The 20835-nt window shown below is 43.3% G+C and overlaps 3 protein-coding genes across 4 annotated transcripts; 1 reads left to right on the top strand and 2 right to left on the bottom strand.

Moving 5' to 3' along the window:
- Positions 1-217: 217 nt before the first annotated feature.
- On the bottom strand, positions 218-2052 carry LOC108017689 (uncharacterized). Its single transcript, XM_017084798.4, has one exon. It carries the CDS (start codon positions 2050-2052, stop codon positions 280-282), a length of 1773 nt encoding a protein of 590 aa, XP_016940287.3. The 3' UTR covers positions 218-279.
- A 398-nt stretch (positions 2053-2450) lies between these two features.
- Ir52a (Ionotropic receptor 52a) lies at positions 2451-5318 on the bottom strand. The gene has a single exon (XM_017084797.4). It carries the CDS (start codon positions 4316-4318, stop codon positions 2522-2524), a length of 1797 nt encoding a protein of 598 aa, XP_016940286.3. The 5' UTR covers positions 4319-5318; the 3' UTR covers positions 2451-2521.
- A 1561-nt stretch (positions 5319-6879) lies between these two features.
- On the top strand, positions 6880-18856 carry LOC108018249 (uncharacterized). 2 transcript variants are annotated; one of them, XM_017085779.4, is made up of 5 exons: positions 6880-7020; positions 7105-7172; positions 14090-14444; positions 14837-17732; positions 18331-18856. In XM_017085779.4, the coding sequence occupies exons 2-5, from the start codon at positions 7152-7154 to the stop codon at positions 18524-18526; spliced, it is 3468 nt and encodes a 1155-aa protein (XP_016941268.3). In that variant the 5' UTR covers positions 6880-7020; positions 7105-7151; the 3' UTR covers positions 18527-18856. The 2 variants fall into 2 exon arrangements, with proteins under 2 accessions (XP_016941268.3, XP_070851380.1); XM_070995279.1 differs by having other exon boundaries at positions 7004-7020; positions 7092-7172.
- Positions 18857-20835: the final 1979 nt, after the last annotated feature.

Raw genomic sequence — 20835 nt, 5'->3', positions numbered from 1 at the left:
TCGTGTGGAACCGTCCGTGACAATTATTGGCTCTCATCATGCACTTTCCTTGTTCAGTGCTTGTTTGGAAATTCCTTTCTTGAAGTCAGTATCTGGTAGATTTAGTACCAATCTACATGGCAAAAGTTTTTTAGACCAGACCATTTATCAAAAAGTTATTAGCAAATAAAAGAATCGATACTAGGTTTTAAGAGCAATTTAAATGGAAAAGGCTTTGATTACTTTATTTTTAATAAAAATTTTAAAAGTTGTACATGACTAAGAAGCAGGAACTGCATGTCAGCGTACATCATTTATTACTCTCCGTTGTCCCGCATATAAAATCTCAAACAAAAAGCAGAAGATGCTGATCATCATAGCGGCAAAATACAGTTTGAGTATCCAGGAGATATCCTGAAGCAGTAGGCTTGCTTCAAAAACCTTTGGGGGGCTTAGGTCCTTGATGGGCGTTATGCCCAGTCTCACCATGTCAAAGAAGCTGTGGCTCTTCCAGTAACTGACCATGCCAAATTCCTGCTGCCGCATCATGTGTTCCTCGAAAAGGTGACGGTACGGCAGATGTCTTCGCAGGGGAATGGACATGAAAAGTTGACGGGAGAAGCATAGGTCCTTTGCGAAGTAGAAAATGGGCTTTTTGAAGAGTTTCTGCTGCTCGGCATAGACGCTCCAACGATCTTCCGTCACTAAATAACCGTAGCTTAGGTTGAGCGAGTCACGCAAATTCAGATAATCCTTCCATCCGTCAATGATTAGTAGTTCACGTTTGTTTATTTCAGCAAATTGGGAATTATTCGTAGTTATCAGCGATGTCATTTCGAATTTGGGCAGTGCAATCTTCTGATGATATTTTCCAATATCCTTGAAAGTACGAATTTCATGTTCAGTTGGTGGATTTGTGAAATAGGACTGCAGGTAGGCATTATACATGGTGGTCATCATAATGCTGGCAAAGCATAGGATGCAAAATATTATCCTCAGATGTTTGCCTGCGTTCGCAGGAAACGGAAAAGCTTGTCCCAATAGGCCGCGTATGGCTACATCATTAAGCAGGATGTTCGCCACGTTCAGATTTTTCCAAGACCTTTTCTGACTGTAAATTAGCAAAATAGAGAGCACGATGAAAAGCACCAAGATTATAACAAGAACGAGGTGGTGAACTATGATTGCATAAACCCGATTTATCGGCAACTTTGCTGAAACAGGGAGCATCAAGCAGTAATTTGTCAGCAAGAATGGGTAACTGGCAGTATCAAGGTCTTTGTTTACATTCAAGGCCTCCAAAGAAATGCCAATATCAAGCTCATCTTCACTTACCCTCCTTATTATATCTAAAAAACTAACTTTGTTGTTTAGCGTTTCATATTGCAAAGTGGCATTTACCTTCTGTGCAAAGTTAGTGATCAGATTGCCCACATAGCCCTTTAGCTGTTTTTCTCCGCTCTTTGCAATCACACACACCATGGATCGAGGAGCCACTAGATCTGCGATTGCTTTGATCGGTTTTTGATGCATATTTTGAAAGTTTTCAATGAAAATGGGATCACTTGTCATCAGATGTTTTTCCACAAGGTTGGGATGTGACAGGAAGCGACAGGCGTATATCACTCTCGTCTTCTTGAAGTCTTCTCTTACCATCGCCACATTATATTGCTCCTTAAGTGAATAGTTATTACATACAGAATCCGGCTGGATGTCCTCTGGTAAATAGATCAAACGTCTGTTTTTTTGCAGTTTAACACGATTTCGGTAATTGGCCTCCTTCTCCTCTTCTGGGCCGCAACTGAGGATCAAAGTTAGGGTACTGTAACCCCAATCGAATTCGGTGCTACCCGAAGACACCATAACCATGGGTACTTCCAAACGTCTGGATAGGGAATGGAAAGCACATTCCTTCCCATAGACAAGCAGGGTATCGAATATCTCTTCCTGGCGCAGTTTCAGAAGAAGTTGGTACAATTCCTCTTGTGGGTCATCTTCTCTTTGAGTGGGGATATCTGGTAATTGACCTCTTATCTCTCCAAGATAGAGAAGGAGGAATGGTAGCCCAACCATAGTGTTTACCAAACTGTTTGGATATCATGACAGTTCACTGCTTTTTGTTCAGTGGCTTGTTCATTTAAATACTTCACATGTTTAAAACCCATATAGGAAAAAAACATGTTGTAAAAGAGGTGGTCCCAACAAGTAAAAATGTTGTTGGAGCGATTAACGATTTTGTCTAATAGTTTTTATAGTTCTGAAGACCTTCAGAAGGTTTCAAGTTGATTCAATTTTCTCATGCACTTTCCGTGTTGTTGATATCAAAATGTGGCTGAAGTTTCCTTGACCCAATATAAACAATAACTCTAAAATATGTTTGCTTTTTACTTTATCAGTAAATTTTAATAGTCTGAATTTATATAACTATGATAATGTTACAAATCCAATAATATATTTCTTCTTCTGTTTTAATGAATCTGATTTAGGTATTTAAATAATAAAATGCACATATATACTATTTAATACTTGGAAAACCACTTATTTACCTCCGTCGCCTCCACAACCGATTACACCTCTCACCGCATCGAGATATCTCCAGTATAAAGCAGCAAATACTAGCTGCGATAGCTCCCATATAAAGCTTAAGTATCCAGGAAATATCGTCGAGCAGTAAGCTGTCCTCAGTTCTTTGCTTGTGACTGAGGTCTGTCATGGATGCTAGTTTCAATCTAACCATTTCAAGGAAGCTCTGGCTCTTCCAGAACCCCACCAAGCCGAATTCGTGCTGCCGCATCATGTGGTCATTGAAGAGATGTCGATGGGGCAGATATCGTCGCAGGGGGGTATTGAAGAACATAAGCTCATTGAAGCATAGATCGGAGGCCAGATAAAAGGCGGGCTCTTCGAAAAACTTCTGTTGCGCCTCAAAGCAACTCCATCGATCCACAGAAATCGGATATATAAAACTTGTATTCAAGGAGTCACGCATGTCTAGGTATTTTGACCAGTCGTCGAAAATCATCAGGTGATCCTCGCTGATTTCACGAAAATGAGAATTGTTTAAGGAGGTAAGGACCTTTACTTCAATCCTGCTTATCGCCAGCTTTTGCGAAAAGTTTCCGATATCGCGAAAGGCGCGAATAAACGGTTCAGACGGAGGGCGAGTGAAGTACGCTTGCAGATAGGCCTCATACATGGTGGTGATCATAACGCTGGCGAAGCACAGGACGAAGATGATAAGCTTGAGGTGCTTGCTGGGATTGGGGGGAAATGGAAATGATTGGCCCAAAAGGCCACGAAGGCTTTTGTCATTCAAAAGGACGTTGGCCAGGGTGAGGTTCCGCCAGGAAAGGTTTTGGGTGTAGATTATCAGAACCGAGAACACACACAACAGAACGAAGATAATGCTGAGAACCTGTGAGTCCACTATCATCGAGTACACCAAGTTGTAGGGCAGCTTGGCGGGCACTGGAATCATTAGGCAGTAGCCGGTCAGCAAGTAGGGATACCCTACGTTATCCATACCCTTAGTCTGCAAGGAACTGGTCAATGCGGTGCCAATGTCCAGAATGTCCTGCTTTGCCCAGTTCAAAATATCATCCATATTGGCTTTCTCAACTCCTAGCTCTGTAATGTTTATAAACTGCAGCTTGGCATTCAGTTTCTGGGCGTAGGTGTTCATCATGTTGGCCAGATAGCCCACCATCTTGGTCTCGCCAGTCTTCTTATCCTGATAAACTATGGTTCGAGGCACCATACGATCTGGCACCGTTCTAATCGTAGTCCCATGCATATTCTGAAAGTTCTCAATGTATATGGGTTGGTCTTCAGAAAAGTGTCCTTCCTTATAGTTGGGTGTCTGAAAGTAGCGACAGGAATAGATGGAATCCGACTGATAAAAGCTTGACTTCACCATAGCAATGTTATGCTGCTCCTTCAGGGAATATTTGTTACAAATAGACTCTGGTTCACTATTATCCTGTAGGTAGATCAGTCGCCTGGTTCTCTGCAACTTCAGTAGGGTGTTAGAATTCTCCTCCCTCTCTGCATCAGACCCACAGGTCAATATAAGGGTCGAGGTACTGAAGTTCCAAGTATAATTGGTACTTCCCGACCCCACAATGACTGTGGGGATCGCCAAGTGTCTTAGTAACGAATGGAACACACATTCTTTTCCGTAGACCAGCAGTGTATTGTACTCTTCTTCCAAATTTAGTTGCAAAAGAACTTGAAGTAATCTATCCTCCAACTCCAAATCTGTAGGACGAGTAATATTGAATGACTGGGCACTCAACTGGCCAAAGCACCAGAAAATAAGGACGATCCATCCCATAGCCATCGCGGAACTGTTTGTGATTCTCGCAGGACGAGTCCTTTTTATAATTGCCTAGCCCCAAATCGTTTTGAAAGGTATTTCGAAACCGTGTCAAAAAGTGCATATCAGTTTGTCATGCAATTTCCGTGTTCAACATGTTTCGTCTGACTATGTGTGTGGCAATTAGCGGCTGCACTTTAAAGTGTTTGGCTGACATTTATGCGGGACATGAGATTCATTTAGCTGAGAATAACTCTTCCTTGGGGGCAAACCATAATGCTGGCCTTGTGCGTGAGATTGCCCCATTTGAATGTCTCGAAAGGCCTTTAACAACTTCCGCTGCAACTCGAAAATGAACTCGTACACCAAGTGCATACCCATTCCGATGCATGTTTTCAGAGCGCTGGGAAGACAGACAATTCGATTGCTGAAACGAAATTTTCCGGCAATTTAAGCCAAGTCAGGCTCGATGCATTCGATTTTGTGACTCGGACCGACTGGGCCCGCATGGAAAGTGTAGAAACGCAAACATTTCGTTTTATGCTCTTAATTGCAGTGCAAGTGGATTTCAATTATTCAAATGAGTCGCTTCCCCAACACATGCAGCTGCACTTCCGAACTGCCACAAACTGGTCCGAACGCCATGCGTTTTTGGCCAAAAGAGTTTCGGGGGAGATGGATAAGGCGAAGGCGAAGGCAAGGCGACACTGAAACAGAAACTGAATTTCTTCTGCTTCATCATCTGGCTATAAGGCGATGATATCGTGGCTTTATCTCTTCGGCCTGCCTTTTGCCATTTTGCTCTCTGCCACGAATGACGTTTCAGCGAAAGTTGTTACGTTACCATCATCGACAACCAGCACCGAAAGCCTATGCAAAACCGGTCGGTCATTGATTTTTGGTTACTGCAAATTGTCTGGCCATGACCAGCTGTGGAGCACAACTCATCCCATCTCCGCTGCAACTGCTTTTGCTTTTGCTTTTGCATTGCCAACTGCAACTGAAGCTGGTAAAAATGCTTTGTTGTCACTTGGCCCGTTCCACACTGCGTATGCTTGATTTGGCCGTAATGGCCCGCGTGCGTGCGAGTGTGTGGCGAATTTCGCTGTTTATGGCCGGTAAATGTTTGCATAGCCAACCAGTTGCAGTGCCAGACGAACATTGTCTGATATATTTCAAAGAAAATATTTTGTTAATAAACATACTTCAAAGAAAACCGATAAAGTCGTTGATTGGTCGCCTATGGTGTATTATTTAATGGACCTGTATATTTTCCTAGAAGCACTTAAGTTGCTCGTAATAGTTTTCAAAACTAATTGTTTTGTGTTAATTGTGGCAAAGTGTCTAGTTTTTATGTTTTTTGAACAGTTGTGCAATACCTACTTAGATTTTAAAGCGGCAGTTTTGTTGAAAAAAAATTACTAACTAATTGTCTTGCTGGTTTCCCATAAGAATATGGCTTTATAGTTTTCCGTTGGCTAAAAAAACCTTTACATTTTGTATATTTTTGGAAAGGGTTTGTTTCAGTACAAGCAAGTTTGTTTCATGTTTAAATTGTATTGGGTTAAACAAATAACAGTTAGAGAGGCCACAATCAATTTCATAATATTTTTATATTTATAGGTACTAATTAAATAGCGTTAATTAGTGCTAATTTGCACATTTTTATTTTGTTTTAAAAATGTTGTAAGCGCTGGCCATTTGTTAAGCTGTTATGTATCTACAACTATAGTATATATATATAAATATATTGTATTAAAAATATATAAGCTTATCGACTTAATTGTTTTCTTCAATAATGGTATTTTATTAGCTTGCAAAACATTTTAACTTTTTTGTTTCTTTTGAACAAGTATTTTCTTTGTTTATAAACGTTGTATGCGATTTCTCTGTTTTATTGGATTTAATAGTAAAATCATAAATTAAACACATAAAATCTGAAAAATTAAAATTAGTAGGAGCAAGTAGGAAACCCATTTATTTTGCCCCACTGGCCCAATATATGTTTATCGCCCAAGAACGGCTTATTATGATAATTTAACAAAACTGGTTGCACTTCCTTTCACTCCCAACTCTTTTGTCTGGCCTGTCAAATCGCTGGTAACCCAAGGAGCCATAAAACCAGAGCCAATAGCCACCGAAATCTGCACAAGCTATTCATTAGGTCTTCGATTTGGCTTTTGTTTTGGGCCATTTCTTTTTTGCCCGAGCATTGTATTTTTGGCGTGGCTCTCTTAATGTGCCCACTTTTGGGTTTGTTTGTCCGACATTTTGCCGGCGACTTTAACACACATTGACCAGACAGCTGGCGGCACAATTTCAGTTTTCGGTTTCAATGCGGGCTACTCTCTTTCATTTCCTCGTCTGAAGCATTTGCCATTGAAAGTAAAATCGCTGCTGGCATCCAGATTCACTTTCGATGCTTTGATTGAGAATACTTGAATCTGGTATTGGAATCTTCAAGTCGAACCGCAAAACTCACCACGAGGTGAGAGGGTATAGGCCATCTTCAGCCAACGAAGACGAAGAGAGATGGTAACTCTCTCGACTGATTCTCTCTTTCGCCGACTTCGTCTTCGTTTTGGCCAAGTTGCTGGCCACAGTCGACTTGAAGTTTCAGTTACAATACGGCAGCGAATCGGCCCGGTTGCAATTTCCACAGTTGCTCCGCGCGTGTCTTGAAAAATCGAGTGTGTGTCCTGAAGGATAATCGCTTGAAGAAAAGAGTGGGTGCAGTGCAAGATCGACTATATTTATCACATACATAAAACCAAACGCGAGTGCTTATTAAATATAGTTTTGATTTTCAGCATCTCCCTGCCAAGGATCACGGATTTAATTTGCATCCTGCTGCGAGATGAGAACCCTGCCATTTTTGGTAAGTGGCTGGAATAGGCCCTGTTTTCAATATTAACTGGCTACTTATGCAACCAGTTAGCGATCATCAATCTCCTGGGGTGTCATCGCTGGCTTGACCTGCGATGTGCGACCTCTTCCCTCTTTGTTGACATTGACAAATCGTGTCATTCCATTACAGGGCCCCAAACAAAAGTAAGCGAAGTAAGCCAAGTGTAAATTGCCTTCCGGCTGCCGCGACTCCAAGCCTTTAACTTGGCACTTGTTACGCGAAGAAATGTCTGCCTATCTCATGGATCGCTTTATTTGTATCCATGCGATCCGCACATGTGCGGATTTGCCCAGCAAATTGTCTCATTGTTTCCACGACTCTTGTTAGCACTGCCATTGCCTGATTTGCACATTTCCCTGAATTGCATTGCTAAAGTTTTTTTCTTGTTTTGTATTAACAAATTTCTTGGCCTCTAATGTGATCACGGGGATTTTCTGCCCACAGACTGTGATTTGGAATTTTTTAATGATTGATTGAGTGAGTTTTCCTAGCAGACACAAGACAACTGACAAATAATCATACCATGAAGAGGTATAGGAATTAGTAATGGTGTTTTTAGTAAGTCACAAAAGATTTCGATTTCGTTATGTTATGACTTATAACATACACCTTTATTGGACCTCTTCTTGTGTTTCCTTTTTAGTTTATTGGCATTGAACCCATTTAGCGTGTAAAATAATGATGAATGATTAATTTATACGGATCTTATGAGTGGTTTGAAACCTCTTAATAATCTAATTATCCCAAAAGTATCGCTTACATCTTACATTACAAATTAATCATGCGAGGATTAATGAACATTGTAATTTCATATTTTAATTTTACATTTCCTGCTTAGGCTGGGTCACTACTTGTATTTCGATCTGTCTGAACAAATTGTTTCTCTCCATGCATCTCATTATTTACACAATCATACTCCTTTTGCAATATGGAACCACATGCAATCAGCCACCTGCTGAAGAACCGAGTGGGGCAGTCAACTGCGCTCATTTAACGTCTTCATCTGCATCATCAGTAAAATCAACACGAGATCTGAGCACAGATCCAAACTGTCCTCCTTTCCATCTCAGTCGTTCGTCTGCCTTTCAAAACCGAGGCGCCAAATGGCCATCAGATGTGGCTTTTGCAAAAGAGCAGTCAAAGATGACTCTTAACTTTTGCAGCCGAAAATCCCCCTGATGATCATTAGTAGTTGCTATTTGGATCATGATGTGTGTAACCTTTACAAAAGACGTGTAAGTCTCTTCGTTTATTGAACTTCTTTTCTGTTCAATGCAGTTCCAAGTAAACGAATAAATGCCAAAGTGGTATTGGCCCAGAAAGTAATTATTTGGATTGTGAGGAAAACTACGAGTATTTCATGGCTAATTTTCGGGGCAAATTGGAAAAGAAAATGCTGATTGTCATTGCGCATGTTTGTCGAAGTCGAAGAATGGCTGGCTTTCTGTTCGAGGCTTTTGGCCAACGGCTATTCACGACACCCATTGACTTCAGCACCTGTTGCTGGGTTGTGTTTCCCCTGGCCCAAGACTAGTGGTTCCCCAAATAGGCCGAGGCTGAGCATATTTTAATATGCTGCACGCATGCAAACTGTCCATTTGTTGCTTGTAGAGTGTAGAAAGTTGATTGGATTTGTTTCGTCTTTGGTTTTGGATTTTGAATTTATTTTTGATTCGATTATTATTGTGAATTTGGGTGGCCTGCCGAAAAGTTTTCGACAAGTGCAGCCCTGCGATTTGGTTTTCAAATAAGGAATGCACCTTTCACTTCTCGTTCAATTATTTCCTTGCTGCCATCGAAAGATGCCCACCGTATAAAAGGAAAACTTTTGCAATTGAAGACGAGTTGCCAGTGGCCAGTTTTTCGGCTCTTGATGCGGCCAGATGTGAATGTACCGCCGAGATGTACAGATGTACCAGGGATATGGATGCGATGGCTTGGCGGCGACACACGAATTCATATATTTTGGAATGCGGTTTTCGACCGCAGACGATTTTCTGTTTGGCGCGCAATTACACCGTACAAGTATCCGCAATTCGGTGGTCATCGTGCGGGCTCATATTTATTTAATTAAATGTTGCTCAAGCCATCAGAGACCAGCATCTTGAACTGCAGACTGCACGCATTCGCCATGAATATTAATGGGTAACCGAAATTGCTCGGCCGTCGATTAGGCAGCAGCCTACTAATTTGTGGCCCTTAATTATTTGACTTTTCACCGACGATGAGAGGGCGAAAAAGAGAGCATTACGTAATGCCCGGGTCGTGAATGCGGCCAGAGTTCAACGCGGTTCCGGCTGGCTATCTGCGACCAGGTTTGCTTAATTTATGCGAACTCTTTCCTCTTCGAGGGTTACCGATTGTTTATTTGATTTTTATTTATTTTATGCAACGACCTTGCTCATCGCTTAGCTCGTCACCGCTGTTAAGTAATTAAAAGGAAGACATAAAACCCAGCCACTGACCGCCCTCAACAGAAATTGGTTTTTGGAATTGGTTAGTTAATTGGGATTGTATCATTTGATTGGCTGCTAAATTAGGATTTACCTTTCGTTTCCAAATGGCCGCCGCCAGAGGAGCCTCGCGTTCGTTGCCTAAGTCTTTTGTTTTTCGCCCCCCTTCGGTGGCAATAACTGCAGTGGCCAATTGTTTTGCAGCTCTGGGTGTTGGACACACCGAGTGTGCCTGGTCACTGGTGTCTTACCAGCTAATTTGCTTGATTTGTCGCCGTTTGCATAACCCGTTTGTTGTCACTGCCAGTACGCAATGTTTGTTCGATTGCCTTTCAATTTACTCATTACTCGGTAATTTGCAATTGACACATTGCAGAAATTGCACAAATGACAGAAATATGAGGTGAGTAGTGAGTAGTTGCAATGGTCAAATTACCATAGAGATTTCTGGCTACTTGTGCCCTCATTTGAATGGGGGAAAAGCCTGCAATCAATTCGAAAGATCCCTTGGAGTGGTTGGACAACTTTTACATTTGCCAGGGCCTGCACCGGATTCCCAGCTATGCAGCTCCATCTGATCGCATCTCATCTCTTAGCGATCGACAGTGGGGCCCATTATGCAGATCAGCTCACGCACAGGTCCGACCCGCTAAGACCACTTCCCACCACTTGTCGGCATAGGTGGACTTTCTCGGGGCCAATCCATGTCACGCCGAAAGGTACACGGCAAAAAGAGCTCCCAAATTGTTAATTATTTAAGGTATTTTCCACAACAAAACCTCTTGTATCTTTGGCATGTCAGCGGGTCGTTATTATCTGATAAATATCAAGTGATTTCATTGGAATGCCTAAGAGGTTGTTGTTTCTGTAACCATTCTCATTAAATTACTAAACTGTTGAGCAGTGGATAACCAACGATAAGCTATTAAATAAACAAATAAAGCTTATGGTCTTATTTCTAATTATTTTATAAAGTTCAGTTTTGTTTATCCTTGTATATTGATGAAACCAAGACTGTTATGACTGATATAATCTGAGATTACTGGCATTTTCATTTAGGCAACTACTGCGCTCATTCCCCGAAACACTTAATAACTTATATAGCAATGATTTAGCTTAAATATATCATGTGAAATAAGAGGTTAGCTTGAAATAGTGTTCGCTTGAATTTTTCTCCGTGTGCACTTAACCCGCCAGAGAAGAAGCAGCAGCAGAAGAAGCATAAAAACACTTTCATTTTTCATTTCATTTAATAATTTATCATATTTTCCCCTTTTGTTTCTCTGAGCCGTCATCGTTTTGGCTTTATCTGAAGCGCCCCCCCCCGCGAAATTTATGGCTTAAAGAGTGGTCCACATTTTGCCGGCTGGCGTGTCGCTTACTTCCGTTTTCTTTGGTCGTTTGCCACTTCTAAGAGACAATGACGGCATGAAAACGATAAGTGTTTTATTTTTTTACACCATTTATCGGGGGGCTTTGGGACTTGGGGTTTGGGGTCTGTGATCTGAGCTCGCATGCCAAGTTTGTCGCTGCAGTCTTTCGTTTGTTTTCGCAAGTCTTACATTTGCTACGCCTCAATTTGAGTGCTCACTTCCTTTCCTTAGTCGTTCCTGTTGCTCTGGTTGCGCTACGGTTATTCCATTTGGACAGCTGCTTATGCAACCAGGGTCTGGGATTTAATTATAAGGATTTACCCGATTGTGGGCAATTTCGCGCGAAAACGAACGCGAAAATGACGCATTATTTACATCCGCTTCGGTTTCGTTTCTCTGTCACTTATACTTAATATTTCACAGGTTTTTTTTTGGCCAATGGGAAATGATGTCAGTTACGGTTTATAGTCAGTCATAATGTTCTTTGGCAACTTTTGCATCACTTCGTTGATGACTGACGTTCCTACCCACTCGGCTAATTGGCCTGCAGACAAGTTGCGATTCTGGGCTAACCGCTTAGTTGCCATCTGGGTTCGCACGGAGATGACTTTCAAGTTGTGGGCCAGAATAATTGTGCCGTGTCACAGGCTGATTGTCTGCGCGTTGCAACCAACAATCCGCAATCTATTCACATGACAGTCGGCCAAACAATGGCAGATCAACTGGCACATATCATAACTGTGCATCATCAAGTGCAAGGGGCTGTGTATGATGATGTATAATGATATCTAGACAGGCAGACAGACAACAAAGCAACCGAAAATAAACACAATTTACATGAGAACTTCCCTGGCTATTTGTCAGTTGCAAATTCAGACAAGTTGTCGGCCAGATTTCACTTGGCCAATCGTCTCGAACACCAACGCAAACACCAAAAACGAGCCAAAAACCAACCGCAGAAACGTGCCGCAAATCATTCGTAGTTGTAGCTGCCACTTGGCTCCAGCTCACTTAGCCACATGCCACAAGCTGTTAGTCCTGCGGTCAACTGGTTAGGCACCCCCATACCATTTTAACCATTGCACAACAGCAGCAGTTAGAGAAGTGCCTGCCGTTGATTTACACCAGCCCACTAAATGCTTGCCAAAGATTTTCGGGTTTCTTCTGCCTTTTCATTAATATATTTTTGTCTTTGGCTAGGATTGCGTAATTCTCTTCGAGAGGAAAACTCTAAACTGACATCAGATTTATTGGCTTGTAAACATTTTCGTTATGTTAATGTGCGAGTTCAGAGCTGTCGAGTATTTTGGGGCTTTGGCTTGAGATGAATTTTGATGGCTTTTTGCCCGAGTGCCGTGGTGTGTAACTTTCTCCCATTGTTAGCATCTTTCTTTTCATGAACTGCTTTTGGCTGTTCGCATTGCCAGTCTGCCTGTCGATGGTGATGTGGATTTGATTATTTCCCTCTCCTTGTGTCTTATATTGTATATGCTTTTTTCATATTTTGTTTGGCTTTGTTTTGGCAAATCTTTGACATTTGCCCATTGTATGTGGTCAGCGGAGTGTGCGAGCTGCAGCCCTCCAAATGGTATGTGAGTTGGCCATAGGTCAGTTTGGTATGGTAATGTGACAGTTTCTTTGGGAAGTGGCTGTTGGATAATCGCCGGGTTTGTTTGTGTGGGCTTCACTGATTAGCATATGTGGCATAATCCCCCCCGGTGTAAGAAATGGAGCTAAAAAGTGAGTGTAGAGCAGTGACATCAGCAGTAATTGCAATTAAAAGAGCATCATTAAGCTGTCAAAATGTCTGCGTTAAAACTGTGAAAACAAAGGAACAGCCTGTCTGCAGGGCTGTCAAAATACGGCAATCTCACAGCTTCCGTTTTGACATGACACTCTGGACGCCTCCCCGTAAAAACAATGCCATTTAGAGATGCCATAATCAGGCGAGACTACCGTGAGACTACTGCGCATGCGCCACCGATCGACAGAGCTCAACTGGGGCAAACCCCCGATCTTTGTGGCAGTGGGTAACGCTCATTGTCCGTCGAGTGTGTATTATTTTCACTTCACTTTCTGCTCAGCCATCAAAATGTGTTATACCCGCACTCGCGCTCGAACTTTATTATTTAGATACAAATCAAATGTCAAGCGCTCACACACACAAAACAATCTCCGATTCCGGCTGACATTTGCAGTCCAAGTGCAGTTTGGAAAGTTCGGTGAAAAATTCAACACAGAACTGGGTTTTCCTTTTGTCTCGTTTGGCATTTTTGCGTGGGCGTGGCCAGTAAGCCAGAAAGCGGCTCCCGCGGTCAATTGAAATTCGTCGCCGCACTCCAGGGCAACTTTCACGGCTGCGATGAAAAGGCCGGGCTGCCTCTTCCGCCAGTCGATGACTGATGATGACTCAATGGCCTCCAGTTGGCTGATTAACCGCATCGCGATATGCCAAATTAAAAGGCGAAACCGGGGCGAAACGAGGATTGCCTTGCCTTTAACCCATCGAGTTGTGCGGTGTGTCAATTCTGTGGTCAACAACTCAATCGCAGCCTCTCTATTCCATTTCATTTCCATCTCCAACTCCAAACAGCCTCAACTTGACATTGACCCAATGCAAAAAAAAGGCAAAAAAATAGACAAACACGTTCACAAATTTTTGCTGGGCTAATTTGTTGCGGCTTCGTTTACTGGTTATGTTTGAGTTTATTGCGTTTTTAATTCGCCTTTTTTGGGCATTCACCAATTTGCTTTTGCCATCTTCTATTTCGGCCGGTAAAAGTTTTTTGTCGGGGTCTCGACCTTGTCTACTAGATATCAATTAAAGTATCTGCTTTCAGGAGCCATGTGTTTACATGACAGTTGGATTTATCTGTAAGATTTATGGCCACCTTTCAGATGTTTTGCCTTCGAACAACTTCCCCCGAATAAATTTCGCTCTTCAGACTGATTAGTATCTTTGGCTATAGCCTAATCGCAAACAAAATTTAAATTCCACGAAGTTTTAATTAAAATATTTTGGCACCAGTACTAATCCACAACTTTCTATTCATTTTTTTAGTTGGCGCTGGCGCTGCTGGTCATTGGAGCCACAGCGACTGCCTCATCCTCATCCTCCAGCACCACCACCTCGGCGAAGCCAAAAACAGAGACCAAGCCAAAAACTGAGCCAGAAAAGCCCACCAAGCAGCCTTTGCCATCGGCATCGCCCTCGTCCAAGGCCACAACCTCCACATCCACCACCCGCCAGTCGAAGACCGTAAAGCCGGGCGAGAATCGTGGGAAGAGAACTCTCTATGACTTTGGAAATGCCGGCTATCTCTATCCGGAAATAGCCTCTCGGAGGGCTGGCTTTGTGGACAACACGGCAAGCTACTATCCCCAGACTGGCTACTATAATGGTCAAAATGCAATTGGTAAGTAAACTTAAATGATCTGGTTTTCATTTTCACAGGTATTAAAAAACCACTTAGTTCGATTGGAAATAAAAACTTTAGATTGTCGGTTGTTAATTTAATGATTTTCTAGTGCTTCAATTTTAATGATAAATTTAAAGTAGGATTTAATATTGTGAAAGTGAAAATTTAAGCATTACGACCTTACGACACTGGCTTGATTTTACAACAGTTATGGCATCCCAAAGATGCTGCAATATAATCATATAATATTGCTAAGCTGTACACCTTTTTTCTGTAGGTTGCAATAACTTTTCAAAATAAGTCCAGTCAGTTAGTCATAAACCAAGCCAGTGTCATAAGGCCTTTAAAATTTGTGATTAAATCTAATCCCCAACTCCTTCTAATTTCAGCTCATTACCCCGGCAACTTTGGTCCCGCCTATGCTCAGTATCCTCAGTACTTGGAGGCACCGGAGCCCATCATCGAGATCATCATCAAGGATGCTAATGAAACCTTACCCGAAGAGCCCGCCCAGCCGATTGTGACCAAGAAGAAGAAGAAGAAGGAGAAGGTTCATGTGTTCTATGTGAACTACAAGAAGGATCAGAACAACAAGTTGCACCTGGAGTCGCCAATTGCTTCCCTGAACAACGACGATAACGAGGAGGAAGAAGAGGAGGAGGAAGAGGTCATCCAGTATCCGGTCACGCCCCTGCCCCCTGTAAAGTCCACCACCCTCCGTACTATTATCCACCCGGATTCGGAAAAGTTCCACAGCAACTCCGGCATCCATGTGTCTTTTGGAGCGGAGAACCTGCACCAAACTGGTCACATTTTGGAGGAGCACGATGCCGAGAGCGTTCAGCGTCAAGTGGTGGCTCTGCCCCCCTCGGTGTCCTCCAAATCGGAGGGAGGATACCTGAGCAACACGCGAGCGGATTACGGAAGGGAGAACAACTTTGGCCGTGGTCCAGGACCCATTTCGAACCTGCTTTTTGGCAGCAACTACCAGCAGTCGCCCATTAACTACCAACAGCAGCAGCAGCAATTGCCCACGCAGCACGGCAGCAATTACTTCAGGCCACCGGCGGCTCTGGTGGGTCCTCCACCCAGCTATCCTAAGCAAGTACCACAGCAACAGGTGCAGCAGCAACATCGCCCTAGCATCACCCAGCAGCAACTGCCCTCCACCTCCTCCCAGACAATTTTCAATAAGCTGGTGCAACAGTCGCAATTCTATATCAACCACAATCAACAGTACCCACAGCAGCAGCAGCAGCAGCAACATCACCAGCAACAGCAGCATCAACAGCAGCAGCCGCATCAACAGCAGCCACAGCAACATCAGCATCAACAGCAGCAGCAACACCAACAGGCACCGCAGCAACACCTGCAACAGGCACCACAGCAACACCAGCAACAGTCACCACAGCAGCAGCAATATCAAAAGCCTCCACACAAGCAGGTCCAGGTGCCGTTCTTTCCCACAATTCCGCCAAAAACCGTGACTCCTGCCCCATATCAGCCCGTCAAGTTCCGTCCCACACCAGCACCTGTGTCTCAGGTAAAACCTCTGCCCCTGCCCGTGAAACTGGACAATACGAACTACCAGCAGCAGCAACAGCAACACTATCAGCCGCAGCAGCAACAGAAGTTGCCGCACCAGCAGCAATCTTATCAGTTCATCCGTCAGCCTCAATTTGTGCAGCAACCACAGTTCGTGGTGAGGTCACCCACTCCGCTACCAGAATACTACTCCCAGCAGAAGCAACAGACACAGCAGCAACATTCCCAGCAGCAACATCACCAGAGTGCTCTCAACTACTTCGACATCAAGCCCTCCAAGGAGACGGAGCTGCTCAAGTCCATTCCCAAGTTCGAGCAGCACATCACGGAGACCGTCCACAATCCGATTGTTCCCTCGCAGCAGCCACAGGTGCAATATCAGCAGCAGGGGCAGCAGCAACACCAGCAGGGGCAACAGCAACACCAGCAGTTTGCCTATAGCAGCACGCGGAATGAGGTGATCCACGATGTGCCCGCTCCCAATCTGGGACCCACGGACCAGCAGCCCATCTCGGGGCATTATGTGACGGCTGGATCATCGAGTGCCCAGCACTCCCAGCAGCAATACCACTTCCCCAGTGAAGCTCCTCCGCAGCCACCTGTCTACGCAGAGTCCACTCATGGCCAGAAGGTGATGGTGGTGACCCCAGTGCCTCCCTCCTCGAACTATGTGACCTACAGCCAGTATTCCCAAGCCGCCCATGAGCCGGTGGTCCATGTGAATGCCCAGTCGGCGTCTCTGCAGGCTCAGGCCAGCACCAACTTTGCCCAGCAGCCGAGGCAGCCAGCCTCCTCCCTGATCAGCGCTCCATCCACGGATAACTCGCCCTTCAGTGTGTCCACCTACCACTCGGATGTGTTCAAGGAGCTGGAGCAGCGCAACCAGAACGATAAGCCGGTGTCCCACCAGGTGCAACAGCAGACTCCAAAGACTGCCGCTGCTCCTGTTCCAGTTTCCCAGACCGCGCCTGTTCCCGCTCCCACATCCTCTCCTGCTTCCGCTTCACCCAATGGCAAGGCCTCGCAGACCCTGCTCCAACTGCCCGACGAGGTGCCCGATGATCTCCGCCAGCAGCTCTTCTCCTCGGGCATCCTGAACAATGCCGATATCTCCATTCTGGACTACGACAAGCAGGGAGACATTGCGCTTGAGAACCTGCCCGCCGAGCATCTGCAGCACTTCTATGGAGCCGGTGGTGGCGCCCAGATTGCCGAGACCAACAAAGTGCTGACCGTGGTCAAGCCCAATGGCGACAAGGTGGCCCTCAGCGAGAAGCAGCTGGACCGCGTGAAGCAGAGCAATTCGCTGCCCCAGAAACAGGATCTCGACGTGAAGGTGGTGCGCTACGATGCCGCCCAGGGTCAGAGTGTGAGCGACAAGTATGTGCGCACCGATGCCACCGTGGTGACCCCGGTGGATTTGGCCGAGCGCCAGCAGTACAACCGCTATTTGCCCCTCAAGATCAACGGAGCCCAGTTCCCGATCCCCGACAGCGAGGAGCTGCTGGGCAAACGGATTGTAAGCGTGGTGGTCCTGGCCCCCGTGGAAGCCCAGAATCCCGCACAGGCGAGCAGCGAGGCGCGAAGTGCCAGTACCGATGGGAAGGAGGTCAAGTTCCTGGGCGGCGAGCTCATCAAGACGCTGGTGAAGAAGCCCACCAAGGACAACTTCAAGCGCTGGCTGGAGAAGGAGGCGCGCACGGATCTGGAGCTGCAGTCCGTCGTCCTGCTGGTGGCCAAGTGAGTGAAATCTCTGTAAACGCTATCTTGGGAGGTCACCTAACACGACAGAACTACAAAAAACTTATAAAGGTGTCTAAAAATCATCTTTAAACAATTAACTTATGCATTTAAAAGCATTTTTATCGTAATTTTGGCTTAAACATATTTTGTTGCATACTTTTAGACACCTTCATGAGTGATTTTTGAAAGTTGGTTGCACCTTCGATAATATGCTTTCGAAAACTCCGCTTACTATTTTTTAGAGTAAACTAGCAAAAGTTGTAGGTGCAAAAACAGGCTCCAAACTTTTAAGAAGTGAAACTCATCATACACAATTTTTAAAATATTCATAGCCCCCTTGTCTTTGCACATTAAACTTTGGCTCAATTTTCTCTGTGTACTCTTGCAGAAGTCTCAAAGTAAACATACATTATATCCACTTTTCATCGGACTTATAACTTATTGTGAATATATTTTTACTTTTTTAAAAGGGTTCTAAAGTGATTTCAAACCTCTAATGATTTTTTTTTAACATTTTCAAAGTTTTTAAGCCCATAATTTAATTTTTAGATACCATTTCCTGAAGAGTTTTAAACTAAACGTTTTCTTCTTCCAGATCAACCGATGCATCCGCGGAGCAGGAGATCTTCATGTACGACATTGGAACGGGCAGCATCAACCGCCTGAACGGGGAGCTCTCCAGCACATTTGTCAATGTGGCCGAGGAGAACGCCAGCAGCGAGGATCTGGAGCACGCCGCCACCTTGGACCCCAGTTCGCTGGAGTCCATGATGCATCTGCGCCGCAGATAGACATCGCGATCGAGTCGAGTCGCCGCAGTCCACAACAAAATGCCATTTAGCTACTCAACTAGACATGATCATCGTGCGCCCCTGAAAACCCCTCTTATGTTTTACTTCTTCCTTAGTTGTTTTTGTTTTCTATACCTTCCTTACCCTGTCCTCAGGTTGCACATTTTCCACTCAAAAAAAAAGAGGAGAAACTCGTTTCATTGATCACGGCATTGCATCCAATCCCCTCGTAGTATTTCCATTTTGTAAATATTCTATGCTGATGTTACAATTATCTTAATTTAAGTTAATTTACGTAAAAATATTAAAAATAAACAAAAAAATTAAAAATGGTCTGTGTTTTTTTGTAAAGAAGTTTGTGGGTCAGTTAATTTTTTGGCAACATTTACGAATGCTTTTAACTCAGTGGCGGATCCAGTATTTGGTCGTTGGGAATCTATAAAAAAAATGTTTGTGTAGGAATCAAAAATTTAGAATATAATACATATTTTAATTGTAGTACCTTTTTAATATATTCTCACCCGTGACTCTGTTCATGTTTTACCTTTTAACGATTTATGTGAATTAACTTTGTTATTTGTGGATCATATAATACATTTTCGCCACAAAAGTTGATATCTAATCTTTTGTATGTCGAAGGTGCGATCATTACTAGTTTTTAGCCTCTTTTTATTAAATATTATTTATGTAAAATAAATTATTCATATGTAAAAATTTAGGTAAAATAGATCATTTAAATGTAAAAAGTAAATAAAGGTAATGCAGTAACGGTAGTAAATGTAAATAACTCACGTTAGTACCAAAAACAACCAACATTATAGATAGCGCCAGAGTGCATGTAATTTTAAAGTAAGGTAAATGTAAAGATTCTCTTACATTTATTTTCTCAGGTAAAAGACCACCGAAATAATATCAAAGAATAATAGTCATATAATTAGGAACAGACTTCTCAAATAAAGCTCAATTAAAATATTCTAGGCTATAATTACCATGTAAATCTAACCCAAATTTCGTTGTTGACCAAGTTTTTCAGACTGCAATACGAGGGCAATATCAGCCAAATCGGACCCCTTAATTTGGGCCAAGGTTAGCCGGTGGCCACCGCAGTCTCTGCAGTGCTGGCCAGCAAGAAGTTAAACGTGTCTCGATAGCAGGACAAGATTTCGCAGAGCCCACAAATCACACGCATACGTGACCCGGCTATATACTATGTACCGATATCGGATCTGGTCCACGGCGGTAGACGTGACTAGAAGTTGGCGAAGAGAGTTGGCCAAAAGAGGGATTCTCTTAGGCGATCTCTCTCAGTTTGTCTGCCTCGAGTTGGCTGGTTGTTTTGACGGCTTTTTTTGGTAGGTGCAACAAGTCGCTGCGACTATAATTACATGCAGTTTATTTTTAGCTCCGCCACTACGCACGCCAGCAACAACAACAGCTGCCCCGGCAGCAACTTGCAACTGGCAACTAGCAACAAGCAACCAAAAGCAGCAACTCGCAACTCGCGAAGACTGGCAAACGGCCAAATGCAGCGATAACAGCACAAAAACTGCAGTACATACTCGTAAAACGAAGCCTGGTTTTTCACGTTGGCCATCTGTATGTATAAACATATAGTACATACATACTAGTACATGTACCGGCTAAATTGGCGCTGCTGTTGCCAAGAGTGAGTTGTTTAAGATACGGGGAGATACGACGGGTCGGGCCATCCGTTTTGAATGTTTATTTGACTTATGCAATGTGCGAGCGTTTTTCAAAACATTTTCGTTGTGAGACAAACAAAGCTTAAGACTTTGCTAACGATGCGAAGTTTGCTAAAAGTTCGAGAGATTTCTAGGTAAAGAACTGCGTCTTTGTGAAAACATAAGTTGAGGGGGGTTATAAAGTATGTTTATATGTATTTTATTCCAAATATTTGCTTCTAGTCAACAAATTTTCTTTTATAACACCCTCACAACCAAATTTTGGATCCGCTATTGAGAAAAGTAAAAAATAAAGTTGTAAAAGCTATCCTAATTATATTATTTATTCTAAAACTACAGACATTTTATAAAAAATTAGGATAAACATTATAAACTTATGATATGAAGTCAAAGTCGAGGGGAGCTTATCATTTTATATTAGCTATGATTGATTTAAAAGTTATAGCTCGTTATAATAAGGCTTAAAGTTAATATTAAGTACTAACTCGTTTTGTTATGTATCATATTCTCAGGTAAAGGTAGCACTTAACCAAAAAATTCAGTAACTTTAATGATGATCTAAGGGCTGGTAAGACAATCGCCAATAAAGTACTAAAGTCTTTTCCC

The sequence above is a fragment of the Drosophila suzukii genome, chromosome 2R (genome assembly GCF_043229965.1).
Source record: "Drosophila suzukii chromosome 2R, CBGP_Dsuzu_IsoJpt1.0, whole genome shotgun sequence".
In the NCBI taxonomy this organism is placed as follows: Eukaryota; Metazoa; Arthropoda; class Insecta; order Diptera; family Drosophilidae; genus Drosophila; species Drosophila suzukii.
The sequence above is the reverse complement of the archived record's forward strand: the minus strand, read 5'-3'. Positions and strand labels throughout refer to the sequence as shown.